This window comes from Amblyraja radiata, chromosome 1, assembly GCF_010909765.2.
Source record: "Amblyraja radiata isolate CabotCenter1 chromosome 1, sAmbRad1.1.pri, whole genome shotgun sequence".
NCBI lineage: Eukaryota > Metazoa > Chordata > Chondrichthyes > Rajiformes > Rajidae > Amblyraja > Amblyraja radiata.
In genome coordinates this window covers 9,774,563-9,789,993 of record NC_045956.1, presented here as the reverse complement: position 1 = coordinate 9,789,993, position 15,431 = coordinate 9,774,563, and the positions used below count along the sequence as shown (strand labels likewise).

The following is a 15,431-nucleotide window of genomic DNA, read 5'->3' as shown; positions in this document are numbered from 1 at the left end:
CCCAGTTGGATTGGTGTGTGCTCTGGAGAACAACCTATAGGTGAGTGGTTGTGTTACTCTGTCCCAGCTGGTTTACCTTCAACGTAATTCTATGACTTCCCGAGAGAAGGCTGTAATTCTCTCAAAACACTTCAGGACATGACTACAGTTGTAATTAATTATTAAAGGAAGGAATAAAGGAGATTCATCAAGCTTGGAATTAAATTAAAAAATGTGCAACTTATTTTTGGGGTTCTTATTTTGTGAAACATTTTTAATTTGTACTTGCATTTTCATTTTCATTCACCATGACTTGACTTGACTTGTTCAGTATCAGTTCGAACCACATTTGTGTTCAGACCTGAACTGCAAACTGCTTCCTCCATTGTGCAGCTTCTTTCTCTGGCAACAAGGATTGCCTGAACGAGAATATTGTCATTGCTCATTCACCATGGGAGTGCCGACAGGACCCAGCTACATTTTCCATTCATCCCCCTTCCCTTGAAATATCACAATTTGGTTTCATGAATAAAGTTCACACAGTGGCTTCTTAATCTTATTGTTTCTCTTTCACTTCTTATTGACATTCTCTCTGTGTCACTGCGGTATTAAATGGAACCCAATTTATGAGTGTAAGTTTGATGCATTTAAAAAAGTCTTCACCTGAAATGTGGTGTGGCAGTGTTTAGTTACCTTGTGCCTAATGCTTCTTTTATGTCCACCCTGCCTTGTTCAAATTTCTTTAACTGACCAGTGAAATTAAGTTGAACAAAATGGCTCATAATGCCCTCAAGTGTGGGACCAAGGGTAGCAGTAGTTTTGACATAACATAATAATGCAGCCACCTTGTGCACAGGATGTGCCTGGCATAGAGCAGGAACAGCTGTGAATAGCACCTCAGCAATTCATAAAGTTTACACCTAGGTACAGCAATAAATAAATGTTTTCAAATTCAAAATAATGATCATTAACGCATACATATAATCAGATCTAGGGGTAGTAGGGCACCATCAGAAACATGTTGTATTCTAGATATAATCTATAAGAATTATAAATCAGAATGATCAGTACCATTTCTCACAAATTATCACAAAATGTGTGTGAAAATACAATTTTTTTAAACAATTTTATTTTTATCTAACCTTTTGTGCATTTCACATATAGATGATGAGGATGAGTTTGAAAATTGAAACACACCAACATCACAGTCCATGCAGACATATGTGAAGAATTTTCAACTAACTGTACAAAGAACTCCAAACAATTAATTTGCTGAGAGAAAAATAATAAGAAATGAAATGCCCCATTTAAAAACCCTAAAAAGTAAACAAGTTATAAAGCGCACTTAATGTTTCAATCACGTTGCTCAGGCATCTGGGTGTGACTGTTGACTGAAGTAACCCAGAGGCAACACAGACAATGTAGTTATTTTTAACCAGGTTTAACAGAATAGCATTTCGTAGCGACACTTACTTTTGCCAGAAAATAGGAGGACTGCTGTCACGATCAAGTACAGCTTTGAGTTACGCTGGTTCATGTTATGTTATACTGAACATGCATTCAGTTCCATTGTGCTCTGATTGCCTCTGATACTCAAAGAAACGTCACCATTTCCTGTTTCCTGTCAGTGTTTCTGGCCTAAATGTTTCTTCGGGACCTGTTTTTGAATGATGATTTTGAGGAAGTGATGCAATATAACCTGAGATTACTGCTGCTTATTTTAAAAAGGTGTTTGCTTCTCTTATTGAGCATCATAGATGTATACTGTGCAGGCATTCGCTGCATCAAGTGACCAGGATACTCCAGCAACTTGCACGTGGCTTGCAATTACAGGATGCAACCAATAAAAAATGTCATGTTTTTGATAAGATATTTTCATACAAAAATAAAGAATTATAAATTTCTCGCTCACATATTCAGTCAATCTTGCCATGTGAGAAGGTCAAATATATTGATAACGAATATCACTGTACTTTAATTGGTACACATGGCAATGAAAGATCTTTGAAACCTTTGATTTGATTTTTCATGCCCATAAGATCCATTTTTGACTTCCACCAGGAAGAAGAGAAGAAAAGATAGCCTGGAGCAAAGAGAATGTTCTATGTACATGAAAAGTCAAAGTGGACTTCAATGATAAAAGATCAAGGGAGGTGGACCACAGTGGGTAGATATAATTCAATGCCTATTGGGACAAGTGTCAGACCACCAGTGCCTGTTCTCAATACAAGAGTGAGCCGCTGGGACAAGTCTGAGCTCGACTTATTCACATGCACACAGACAATGTGGGACTACACTGCCACATAGAAACATAGAAACATAAAAATAGGCGTTGGAGGAGGCCATTCGGCCCTTCGAGCCAGCACCGCCATTCATTGTGATCATGGCTGATCATCTCCTATCAATAACCCGTGCCTGCCTTCTCCCCATATCCCTTGACTCCACTAGCCCCTAGAGCTCTATCTAACTCTCTCTTAAATCCATCCAGTGACTTGGTCTCCACTGCCCTCTGTGGCAGGGAATTCCATAAATTCACAACTCTCTCGGGAGAAAAAGTTTTTTCTCACCTCGGTCTTAAATGACCTCCCCATTATTCTAAGACTGTGGCCCCTGGTTCTGGACTCGCCCAACATTGGGAACATTTTTCCTGCATCTAGCTTGTCCAGTCCTTTTATAATTTTATATGTTTCTATAAGATACCCCCTCATCCTTCTAAACTCCAGTGAATACAAGCCTATGGACTCAGACCTCTCGTCACTATTGTCCTTCACTATAAATGGAACGTATCTCGTGATCTCACTCCACCACGAGTGTGTCGGTGTAATCATTGTTGACCCGGCATCATCCCTCATGCCACAATACTGGAGAATGCGGGCATGACTACACTGGCTCCTCACCTATGTACAGGCCTTCATATCCCACTTGCAGGCATCCATGAAGCGTCCAATGCGCTGAGAGCCAGCTGTAAGCTGGCCGTACAAGATGTCCTTTGGCATGCGGCCATCCTCCATTCGGCAGAACGTGGCCAAGCCATTGGAGACATTGCTGACTCAGCATAGCGTACGTGCTGGGGATTTCAGCACACGCCAGGATGTTGCTTTCGAGGATGCGGTCCTTCCAGGAGATACTGAAAATTCGTTTAAGTCAGTAGACCGTGTCCCGCTGTTGTACAGGAGGGTGCTGAGGATGCACGTATTTTGGTGTTTACAGTGAGGAGCTTGTTTTCCCACACCCTCCTAACCAGCCTGGCCATGGTGGTTGCCGCTATACCGACTCGCCTGCTGATTTGAGTGTCCAGAGACAGGTTGGTGGAGGTTGTGGATCCGAGGTGGGTGAAATCTTCAACCATTTCCAGTGTGTGGTCACAGATTTTAATGCAAGCTACGTGGCTAGTGCTGCGCATTTCGACCCATGCGGAACAATCGTTCCCAAACACTGCTGTGATGGTATCCTGCTGGGGGTTAAAGTACCACCTTATCTCTCGCTGGAGCATGGCACTCTGGATCTTGGCCTGATTCAACCCATCGAGTGCTTCTCTCAATTCTCTTCCCGCTCCAATAAAATTTGTGCCATTGTCTGATCTTAAAGATGAAACGTGACCTCGTGGACAGATAAATCTTCGTGATGCTTGGATGCAGGAGTCTGTGTCAAGTGTAGATGCAGCTTGAAGATATCCTGCCCTGCTTGACATACAGGTGAAGATTACACCATACCTTTTAACAAGACTTCGTCCTCTCTTCATCTCTATAGGACCGAAGTTGTCTACTCCTACATCTGTAAATGGAGGCTTGTCTGGTAGAATCATCTCCAGGAGCAAGTCTGCCACTTTTTGTTCTCCACCTGATCCCTGCTGTTGTCTTCACACAACACAGGCTGTTATGATCGCTCTCGCAGCGGAGTTACCTTTGATAACCCGGTATCTTTTAACGGGGGCGAGTCAGCATATGATTCCTTCCTCCATGCCCGAGTTGTTCATGGATATGTCGTAACAGTAGTGTTGATATGTGAAGATCCTTCGAGAGAATAATAAGATGTGTGGACTCTTCAGACATCGCAAGTCTATTCATCCGACCACCTACTCTCAGAAGTCCTTTATCCAGCACCGGATCTAGCTTGTACAAATGGCTGCTTCCTTTGACACCGTTTCTACCAGCTTCTAGTGCTGATAGCTCTTCTTTGAATATTTGTTATTGACTGAAAGGGTTGACTGCGTTTTCAAAGTTTGGAAAAGACCTTCAGGACATAATTCATTGTGATGCATCAATAGCATCCCTTACAAAAAAGATCCTGTTTGCTACAAATGTTTGGACGTGTTTGGTTTCATTGTTGATGTACTTAAGCACTGTTGTCGGTTCAGAAGATGGATTTGTCCAATTGAAGCTGTAATTCTTTTCGCAGCATTGTGCCAACTCTGACAGCTCGGACTGCAGCTGTAAGCTCCATTCTGGGAATGGTCATTTGTTTTAATGGTGCCACTCTGGATTTTCCCATTATGAATGCAACACACACTTCTTTGTTATCATCTTCCAGCCTTAGATATGAAACAGCACCTTAGCAACTTTCGCTTGCGTCTGAAAAGTGGTGCAGCTGTGCATTTCTGATTTGACCAAAGCTTGTGGGCTTCATGCACCGGTCCACTTTAAATTCCACCATCTTGTTGAGATCTGCTAACCATCCTGTCCATCGCTGAGAGAAGGTTTGCGGAATGTTTTCATCCCATCCGAGTCTTTTCTTAGAGAGCTCCTGCCTAATCGGCTTGGCTGGCAGAGTAAAGGGTGCTAGGAATCCTCAAGGGTCGTATATAGAGCAGACCACGGACAAGATGCCCCGTCCTGTGTATGGTCGTTCCTGTGCAGCAATTCTGAACTTGAACACATCTGTTTCAATGCACCAGTGCAATCCCAGTGCTCTTTCCATTGGCAGATTGTCCTTGTCCAAGTCCAACTCCCTGGTCTCCTTGGCTCTGTTTTCTTGTGGAATGGATATCAATACAGCACAGCTATTGCTGAACCACTTTGACAGCATCAATCCTCCCATTTGGCGGAGGGAAGTCAGGTCTCTTGTCATTTGAACTGCTTCCTTTTCCGAAGGCATGGATTTTAAACAAACATCTACATAGGTTGTTCTTTACTGTGTTTGTCACCTCTGCTGGAAAGTGTTGTCTTCAGCAGTCATCCTCAATGCAAAATTTGTACAATTTAGTGACGACATGCTCCAAAAAGATGTACCTTCATCCGATATTCAACAAGATCTTGTTGCACATCACCCTCAGGCCAACCCAGGAAACGCAGAGAGTCAATATGCTTTTCTGATACCTTGACCTGATGAAACATTGCCTTGATATCAGCCATAACAGCAACCGGTTCTTGTCTGAATCCGATGAGAAGGGCAAACAATTGAAGATTGCTAAGGGCTTGGACACGCTAGAGGCAGGAAACATGTTCCTGATGTTGGGGGAGTCCAGAACCAGGGGCCACAGTTTAAGAATAAGGAGTAAGCCATTTAGAACGGAGACGAGGAAACACTTTTTCTCACAGAGAGTGGTGAGTCTGTGGAATTCTCTGCCTCAGAGGCAGATTCTCTGGATGCTTTCAAGAGAGAGCTAGATAGGGCTCTTAAAAATAGCGGAGTCAGAGGATATGGGGAGAAGGCAGGAACGGGGTACTGATTGGGGATGATCAGCCATGATCACATTGAATGGCGGTGCTGGCTCGAAGGGCCGAATGTCCTACTCCTGCACCTAGTGTCTATTGTCTATTGTCTATTGAGAACTTCCATAAGTGAGTTGATAAGGTTGGACCCTGCAGCAGTTGACAGTTAAGTGATATTCCTTTGACAACTGCACCACAGTCAAAGACTATCCTTAAGGTTCCTTTCCTTGAGTAATACACCCCGTGGTGTGGAATGTACCAGAGCTCTCCATCTCTTCGATTCAGCTGGTCCACTGGTACCATTTCAGCATAACCATTGTCAATCAATTCCGTGAGGAAAGATTCATCATGACATTTCTTATTCTTGCCAAACCTGCGTTTCAGGCTCTGGATGAGCTGCTGTCCAATGCAACGGTTATTTGGCATGCTGATGCCTTGTTTGTAGACAATAGTGTCCATCTGCCATCTTTGCTGAACAATTCATAATAGCCAAGAGTTTTACCTCTTCTCTGGACATTTCCTCTGTTTCCTTGCTGGCTCTTTCACTGAAGTCGTGATTGTATTGTTTGACCAGTAGCTCCTCAAGGTTTACGATGGATATTCGATTGACAGCAGCAGCAGGGCAGCCATTTTCATCCCTGCTGTCCTTGCCTCTTCTCAGGGGACCATAGATGACCCACCCCAGTAGGGTCCTCACGGCAAACAGTCCATCCCCTTGGCTGTTGACCAGCTCCCAAGATTCTAATACCTTTGAAGCATTTGTACCAATGAGTAGGTCGATGCCAGAGTCTATTTCAGGAATCTTGCTATCCTTCAAGTAAGGCCATTGTATCAGGTCTTCTGTCTACGAATGTTTAGAAACATAGAAACATAGAAAATAGGAGCAGGAGTAGGCCATTCGGCCCTTCGAGCCTGTACTGCCATTCAATATGATCATGGCTGATCATCCAACTCAGTATCCTGTACCTGCCTTCTCTCCATACCCCCTGATCCCTTTAGCCACAAGGGCCACATCTAACTCCCTCTTAAATACAGCCAATGAACTGGCCTCAACTACCTTCTGTGGCGGAGAATTCCACAGATTCACCACTCTCTGAGAAGCAGGCATGGTCTTATGTGTGAACACATCAGATAGTTGAATAAAATCGTCTTTGTCCAGACTAGATATTTCCAAACCTGAGATACGATGACTGATCACAGGCTTCACATGGTTCATGGTACACAAGAAAATAATGGTCTTTTGTCCTGTAATGTCCAGCCTTCTCATCAAGCTTTCTGTGCAAAAGGCAGTTCAACTTCCGTGATCTAAAAATGCGTATGCTTGCAACACCATGTCCCCCTTGTGGCTCTTTACCTATACAAGCACAATGGAGAAGATGCAGGTTTCATCACCAGCCCCAATATGCCCATACATATGAGGTAAGGGAACAGTATTACTGACAATTGGCTTCTCATTCTGTTCTGTATGTTCCGGCTTCTTCTCTTTGTCCTTTTGTTCAATGATGATTTTGTTCAGGATGATTTTGGTTGCACTCATCACAAGTCAAACGACTCTTGCAGTCTTTGCTCATGTGTCCTATCTTCAACCATCCAAAGCAGACGCCCTTCTCCTTTAAGAAGTCTATTTTTCTCCGTGCCCCTTCCTGATCTGTGATCCCAAAGTGTGACTTCTTTCATTACAGAACAAACAAGAATCTTGAGAATTGGTAGTAGATACATTTCTTCTCATTCCATTTCTTCTCATTCCATTTCTTCTCATTCCATTTTCTAGCACTGCTGTTTCTACAGGTATTACAGCTGTTGCAAAACTGGTTCCTCTTGGTCCTGACTTTTCTCTTGTTTTAACAAAAGTAGAGCTTTTATCAGTTGCAATTGGCCTAGCATCCTGAATGTTCCCCAAAAAGTGGATCTGACAGTATCTTCACTTGTCTCTCCATGAAGTCTACCAGGTCAGAAAATCTAGCTCGATGTCCACGCTCTTCCTGTAGCTGACATGCCCTATTCCTCCACTTGTCTCTGAGCTTGTAAGGCAGTTTTCGAAGGACGCTCTTCATATTGGAAGCAACATTCATTTCCTCCATATAGATGAGATGTCCCATTGCATTGCATTGCAATCTAAGGAACAATGAGAATGCTTCCAATGCCTTCACATCCTCTGGTCTGATCACCGACCAGGCAAATGCCTTGACCATATACGTAGTGGCAATCTTGTGTTCATTACCAAAATGTTCTTTAAGCAAATCATTTGCTCTTTGATAACCCTGGGCTGGAGGTAAACGTCGGCAACTGCGGACCAAGTCTTTTGGATACCCTCTTGTATATTGCTCTAGAAAATGCAAGTAATCACTGACATTAGTCTTTCTTTCCACTCCTCCCTCAAAAAAGGCATGGTGCAATCTTCATACTGCAAAGGATCACCATCATAAACAGGAATGTCCCTTGATGAGATTTTGTTGATATCACCTTGGTTTCCATCATTCAGTACAGGAGGGGTAGCTAGCCTAAACATAAATGGTTCCTACAAATATATTACCAGTGCCAAAATGCCATCTCTGAAATGGGTTATCTGCTGTGCAGCCACAAATGCAACATCAAAAAGGGCAAAGACTACATTGCCAATGATTGTGAAGGTCATCATGGTTATGATTTTTATTACAACAGATATGTTGGGGAATAAAAGACACAAAGCTCTGGAGTAACTCAACAAGCCAGGCAGCATCTTGGAGAACATGGATAGGTGATGTTTCGGATCAGCTATCCATGTTCTCCGGAGATGCTGCCCGACCCGTTGAGTTACTCCAGCACATTCTTTTGTAAACCAGCATCTGCAGGTGCTTATGCTGGAGATATTTGCAACATCTCAGTTTCCATCAGTGTTAGTGTAAAGGGCCTGTCCCACAAGCATGCGACTGCATGCGGCAAGCGCGACCAAACCGGAAGTGGGGACCACGCGTAGGGCCGCGCGGAGGTCGAGTGATCCCCGTAAAGGGCCTGTCCCACCAGCATGCGCCTGCATGCGGCGAGCGCGACCAAACCGGAAGCGGGGGCCGCGCGGAGGTCGAGTGATCCCGTACAAGTTGACGTGAAGTTCGAGCGAAGGCGTATGCCCGTCGAGGTGGTGCATACGGCCTCAAAGCGGCTGCGGGCCGGCAGGCCGTTGCCGCGCGGAATTTTTGGACAGTGTCAGTTTTTCGGAGCCCCGTGCGATGTCGTAACCAGCTCCGCACAACTCCATACAGCTCCGGCGATTGAAGTGGGACCGGCCCCGCGAGGCCGTACAGCTCAAGCGACCACGTTATGTCGTGGGACAGGCCCTTTATGAAGATTGGTTGTTCATTGAAGCAGTTGTACAAACTAAGAGATGAACTACCAGGTTTTCCTTATTCTCATACAAGCTGTAGCTGGCTGTTCTCCCTGTCCTCAGGTGAGAACTGTATGCTCTCCCTCCCTGTCTGCTCTGCCTGTCCTCTATGCCCATATATATGCCCATAATTATAGTCGGCTCTCTGCATAACATTTCCAGACTGGAAAATGTATGCAGAGAGCCGACTCTAATTAATTCCCTCTTGCCGGAGAGCATCGTACAAAGTATCCATGTGGACGTGCAGAGTTTGTACAGCAAGTTATTGATTGCTTGCAATGTGCATATCAACTTGGGATATACTTCAATCAAAATGGATTCCACTCCCCATTATCCTGCTGGTATGTAACGACAGGCAGTTGAAGTGGCAGATAGCAGTAATCGTACCTTTGTTCCAGTTGATTCTGTATATGCATTTGATCAACTGACACAAAGATTTGGTACTATTCAGCAAGATGTCATAATTGATGACATGACATAACGCTGACACAAAATCCATGTATTCACTCTCCTCCCACATTGCTGCTTCTGCCTGGCCATGTCGCTAAAGTAAAAGCCGATACACAACAAATATTGTGGATGTGGTTAAAAACCAAAGCACAGGTGACTGATTTCCCTTGTGTATTTTGTTGTCTGTACGCCAGTGCATGCCCACGTGCCTCGTGCAGAGTCACACCTGCGACTGCAGCAGAGCTGCTGACAGGCTGCTAACTTGCATGGGAACAGACTGCAGAAGGCCTTGGAGAACCCCAAGCAACAACAAACCCAGAAGGCTGGTCCTTCGACATTGAAGAGTGTGTCCTTATTGGCTGCTGTAGGGGAAGCAGACACTCATGCGGAGAGAGTTTGGAAGGTTCACACTGCATGGAACGCACCAGTGTTCTGGACCATCACTATCCCTCGTTAACTTGCTTGTGGCCGGGTTGACCGTTTTGGACATATACAAGCACAGGGACACTCGTTAACAGCATAAGAAACCCATCCAGCCCTACCTGAGCCACTCCACCTTTCACCCCAGATTCATCATTCAAAAAAATAAAGACACTGCTTCGCACTGCCCTTTGAGAAAGAGAGTTTCAAGGTTTCTTAGTTGTACAGGGTCTTGGTGAGACCACACCTGGAATATTGCGTACAGTTTTGGTCTCCTAATCTGAGGAAAGATATTCTTACCATAGAGGGAGTACAGAGAAGGTTCACCAGACTGATTCCTGGGATGGCAGGACTTTCATATGAAGAAAGACTGGATAGACTCGGCTTGAATTTAGAATTTAGAAGATTGAGGGGGGATCTTATAGAAACTTACAAAATTCTTAGGGGGTTGGACAGGCTAGATGCAGGAAGATTGTTCCCGATGTTGGGGAAGTCCAGGACAAGGGGTCACAGTTTAAGGATAAAGGGGAAATCCTTTAAGGAACATTTTTCACACAGAGAGTGGTGAATCTCTGGAATTCTCTGCCACAGAAGATAGCTGAGGCCAGTTCATTGGCTATATTTAAGAGGGAGTTAGATGTGGCCTTTGTGGCTAAAGGGATCAGGGGGTATGGAGAGAAGGCAGGTACAGGATACTGAGTTGGATGATGAGCCATGATCATATTGAATGGCGGTGCAGGCTCGAAGGGCCGAATGGCCTACTCCTGCACCTGTTTTCTATGTTTCTATGTTTCATGCTCCTCCATGTTATCTTGGACGAGCTTGGGCTCTGAATGTTTCACAAGACGCTTCAGCTGGATACATTGGCTGCGAATGACAAAATGCACCATCAAACCTCAGGTAAATCAATGTCACAGATCTGTGCATTCAGGATTCCCGTTATTTGTCTTAAAAGAACAGGCTTGTCCAAAATAATGTATTTTCAATCTATTGATTTAAATGTGAGGTTCAGCTTTGGGATCACTGCAAATAGTTGCAAACTGGACTTGAATCAGTTGTAGCTGTTGTATTTTGATGCATAGGTGGTTTATACATAAAATGTATTAACTTGATGGCACTACGAATTGATAGACTTGACAGCACCATGATTGTATAGCCTGGATGACGGTGTGAATGTAAAGCAAGCCGTCTACTCTTTTGCTATGATGCCGTCAAACTAATCTCCTCTGCCTGCATGAGATTGATATTCCTTCATTCCCTGCATATCTATATGCCTATCCGGAAGCCTCTTAAATGCCATTATCGTATCTGCCTCCACCCCCACCCTGTTAGTGCATTCTCGGCACTCACCACCCTCTGTGTAAAAAGACTTGTGCTACAAATCTCCTTTACATTTTGCCCCTCTCACCTTAAAGCCATGTCCGCTAATCTTTGACATTTTCACCCTGGGGAAAAAGGTTCTGACTATCTATGTCTCTCATATTTTTATAAACTTAATTCCCCTAAATTACAAGAAATACAAGCAGTACATGGCTTTCTTCACAAACACTACGTCTTCCAGTCTGAACATTCATAATGTTATCAAGTCTATACAGACCCAGTGCCATCAGGTTAATACATTCTCTGTACAAAGCATCAATGCATTCTTGTGGCCTCTTTGAGCAAGACACCCTTTAAGTGTTTACGAGGCAGGTGCACTTAAGGGCCTGTCCCATGAGCATGCGACCTCCATGCGGCAAACGCGACCTAAAGGGCCGGTCCCACCAGCATGCGCCTGCATGCGGCAAGCGCGACCTAACCTGGTAGCTTAAGCCGTACGGCATGCGGCAAGCGCGACCAAACCAGAGGCGGGAGCCGCGCGGATGTCGAGTGAGTGACACGCCGTCGAGGCGGTGCGTACGGCGTCAAGGCGGCAGGCCGTTGCCGCGCGGAATTTTTAAACACGGTCAGTTTTCCGGAGCCCCGCGCGATGTCAGGACCAGCTCCGCACAACTCCATACGGCTCCGGCAATCGAAGTGGGACCGGCCCCGCGAGGCCGTACGGCTCAAGCGACCACGTTGGGACGCGCTTGCCGCATGCAGGCGCATGCTGGTGGGACAGGCCCTTTAGATGCAGTTCATTCCACCAAAGTCTTTGCATTGGCCACACCAAGCTCCAGGGCATCAGTTAGCATGGTTGTAGCATTTAATTATGGACATCTTGTGGTTCTGGAAGGCACACAAGTTTTGGGTAGATCAAAGAATAAAACTCACCAAGTTGAAGATTTATCGGCAGCACGATGTTTATCCCAGTGCATGTCCCCGATATCAGGTCGTTGATCAGAGAGACATGGATCATTCTGGCACTAATTATCCAAAACACAATCCCTTCAGCCAAACTCTTTATGAACAGGTCTTCATTTGAAATGAAAACCTGTTTTCCTGGAGCTGACAGAGATGCAGCGCCATCTTGTGGTAACACAATTGCAAGGATTGATAACAGAGAACTGCAATCTGCCGGAATCTGAAATATAAAGAGAAAATGCTCGCGATACTCAGCAGGTGAAGCAACTGCTTTGAACAGAGTAACAATAGTTACAAGGATCAAGCATTTTGAGGTCAGACATCAAATTGTGTTGCCAAGATGGAGAATGACTACATGGCAGGTTTATAGTATTTCAAAGTTCTAAACCTTCTTTGTAGTATTAGTTTAGTTTAATTTATTATTGTCACGTGTAGGGAGGTACAATTACAAGCTTTTGTTTGCATGTTATCTACTCAAAGAAGAGACTGTACACGAATACAACCAAGCAGTCCACAGTGCACAGATAAAGGGCACAACATTCAGTGCAAGGATATTACAGTGAAGTGGAATAAAGTCCAATTAAAGATTGTTCAAAGGTCTCCGATGAAGTATATGGGAGGTCAGGACCACACGCTCGCTGATCAGAGTACAGTTCAATTGCCTGATAACTGCTGGGAAGATACTGTTCCTGAATCTAGAGGTATGCGTTTTTAAACTTCAGTATCTCCTGCTCAGTGGGAGCAGGGAGAAGAGGGAATGACCAGGTGAGACTGGTCTTTGAAATGCTGGCGGCCTTGCAGAGACAGCGTGCAGTGTAAACACAGCCAATGGATGGGAGGCCGGTTTGTGTGATGAGTTCACAATTCTTTGGAGTTTCTTGCAGTTTTGGATATTGTTCCCAAACAAGGCTGTGATGCAGTTTTCCATGCTGAACTTCCTAAAGGGCCTGTCCCACCAGCATGCGATTGCATGCGTCTAGCGCGACCAAACATGGTGGCTTGAGGCGTACGGCCTCGCGGGGCCGGTCCCATTTCCAACCGCGGAGCCGTCTGGAGTTGTGCGGGGCTGGTCCCGACATCATACTCACCAATCAGCTGGGCAGGAGGCGGGCCGACTGAATTTGGACGTCGCACGGCGTCGGGCGGTTTCGTCATCACGCAACGGCACGCCGGGCGGTGATGTCATCGCGCAACACCACGCGCTAGGCGTACGTACGGCGTCGAGACGGTGCGTACGGCGTCGAGATGGTGCGTACGGCGTCGAGGCGGTGCGTACGGCCTCAATGCGGCTGCGGGCCAGCAGGCCGTTGCCGCGCGGAATTTTTGAACACCGTCAGTTTTTCGGAGCCCCGCGCGATGTCGGCACCAGCCCCGCACAACTCCATACGGCTCCGGCGATCGAAGTGGGACCGGCCCCGCGAGGCCGTACGGCTCAAGCGACCACGTTAGGTCGCGCTCGCCGCATGCAGGCGCATGCTGGTGGGACAGGCCCGTAAGCCGTCTAAGGAAGTAGAGACATTGGTATGCTTTCTTGGCCATAGCTTTGATATGGCTGGCCAAGGACAAATTGTTGGTGATATTTATTCCAAGGAACTTTAAGCTTTCCACGTACTTCAAAGTCACCTCAGTAGACTGGGGTGCGTGTATTGCTTCATTTCCTGGTCAATCACTATCTCCTATGCCTTGCTAACATCGAGTGAGAGGTTGGTTCCTTGGTTTTTACGTTTTCAATTTCCTTTCTGTACTTTGTCTCATCGTTATTCGATATCCGGGTCACTACGGCAGTGTTGTCTGCAAACATGTAGATTGAGTTGGATTGGGATTTGCCTGCACAGTCGCCAGTGAATAAGGAGTACAGTAGGGGGCCGAGAACACAACCTTGCGGGCACCAGCGTTGAGAATTAGCGTCGAGGGTGATTTGGCCCCGTTGATTGCAATCTGTGGGTCTGGAAGTTATGGATCTAATTGCAGAGGGGAGTGCTGGCGCCAAGTAGGTAGGTTTGGCTGGGTTAATGGTATTGTCGGATAATGACTCACCAAGATGAGTACGGGTAATGTGATAATGACTCAGCAAAAACCTCAATGTGGGAAGGAGTGCTTTATTAGAAGGAAGAACAAGCTACTGCTGCGGTTTCACAGAAGGAGGTTTGAGCATGTCACGTTGAATTTATGTCAGGTGTGGCTTGGAACAACAACTTGTTTTTCATTGAGGCCCTTCAGAGAGGAGGAAGGGGGGGGGGCATGAAGACTATTGCATGGGTGGGGAGTACAGAGAGGAGGGGGGCTAGTTATTGAGTAATTGCTGGAGGGAAGATGCATGGAGAAGCTTGAAAGAGACATTTTGGATGTGGTTGTTAGTTTGTGATGCTGTTATAATGAGATAGTGTGGCATACATGCATAACTAGGTGGCCAGAAATGTCAAACTTGGTTTTTTCCCCCACTAGTTAGTTCTCTAACAAGTTGCATGTTGGAAGATGGAGCAGATAACTCACCTCAGGGATGAATGTTGTACCAAGCAACTTCCAAATGAGTGGGAGCAAGGGGTGGAAGGATTTCCTCACTCTATTGAGATGGCAGCAGCTTGTAAAGATGAATAGAGATACATTAGGCACATACTTCTTCTTCTTCTTCTTCTTGCGTATGGCGTGCACAGCCTAAAGTTGTACGACAACTTGTTCTATTTGATCTTAGAAACATAGAAAATAGGTGCAGGAGTAGGCCATTCGGCCCATTCGGCCCTCTGTTCTAAATGGCTTACTCCTTATTCTTACATAGAAACATAGAAACATAGAAATTAGGTGCAGGAGTAGGCCATTCGGCCCTTCGAGCCTGCACCGCCATTCAATATGATCATGGCTGATCATCCAACTCAGTATCCCGTACCTGCCTTCTCTCCATACCCTCTGATCCCCTTAGCCACAAGGGCCACATCTAACTCCCTCTTAAATATAGCCAATGAACTGGCCTCGACTACCCTCTGTGGCAGAGAGTTCCAGAGATTCACCACTCTCTGTGTGAAAAAAGTTCTTCTCATCTCGGTTTTAAAGGATTTCCCCCTTATCCTTAAGCTGTGACCCCTTGTCCTGGACTTCCCCAACATCGGGAGCAATCTTCCTGCATCTAGCCTGTCCAACCCCTAAGTGGCCCCTGGTTCTGGACTCCCTCAACATCGGGAACATGTTTCCTGTCTCTGGTGTGTCCAAGCCCTTAACAATCTTATATGTTTCAATGAGATACCCTCTCATCCTAAACTCCAGAGTGTACAAGCCCAGCTGCACCATTCTCT

The 15,431-nt window shown here is 45.6% G+C and overlaps 1 protein-coding gene across 3 annotated transcripts in view; it reads right to left on the bottom strand.

The window, feature by feature from the left end:
* tmem154 (transmembrane protein 154) overlaps window positions 1–12,309 on the bottom strand; it is a 53,090-nt gene extending 40,781 nt beyond the window's left edge. Inside the window, exon 1 of one of the 3 annotated variants that reach the window (XM_033017487.1) lies at window positions 12,115–12,309. In XM_033017487.1, the coding sequence (XP_032873378.1) occupies window positions 12,115–12,199 (85 nt within the window). In that variant the 5' untranslated portion in view covers window positions 12,200–12,309. Of the gene's footprint in view, window positions 1–1,452; window positions 1,612–12,114 lie in introns of those variants that run through there. The other 2 variants (XM_033017478.1, XM_033017498.1) reach the window with 2 other exon arrangements.
* Between the last annotated feature and the right edge of the window lie 3,122 nt (window positions 12,310–15,431).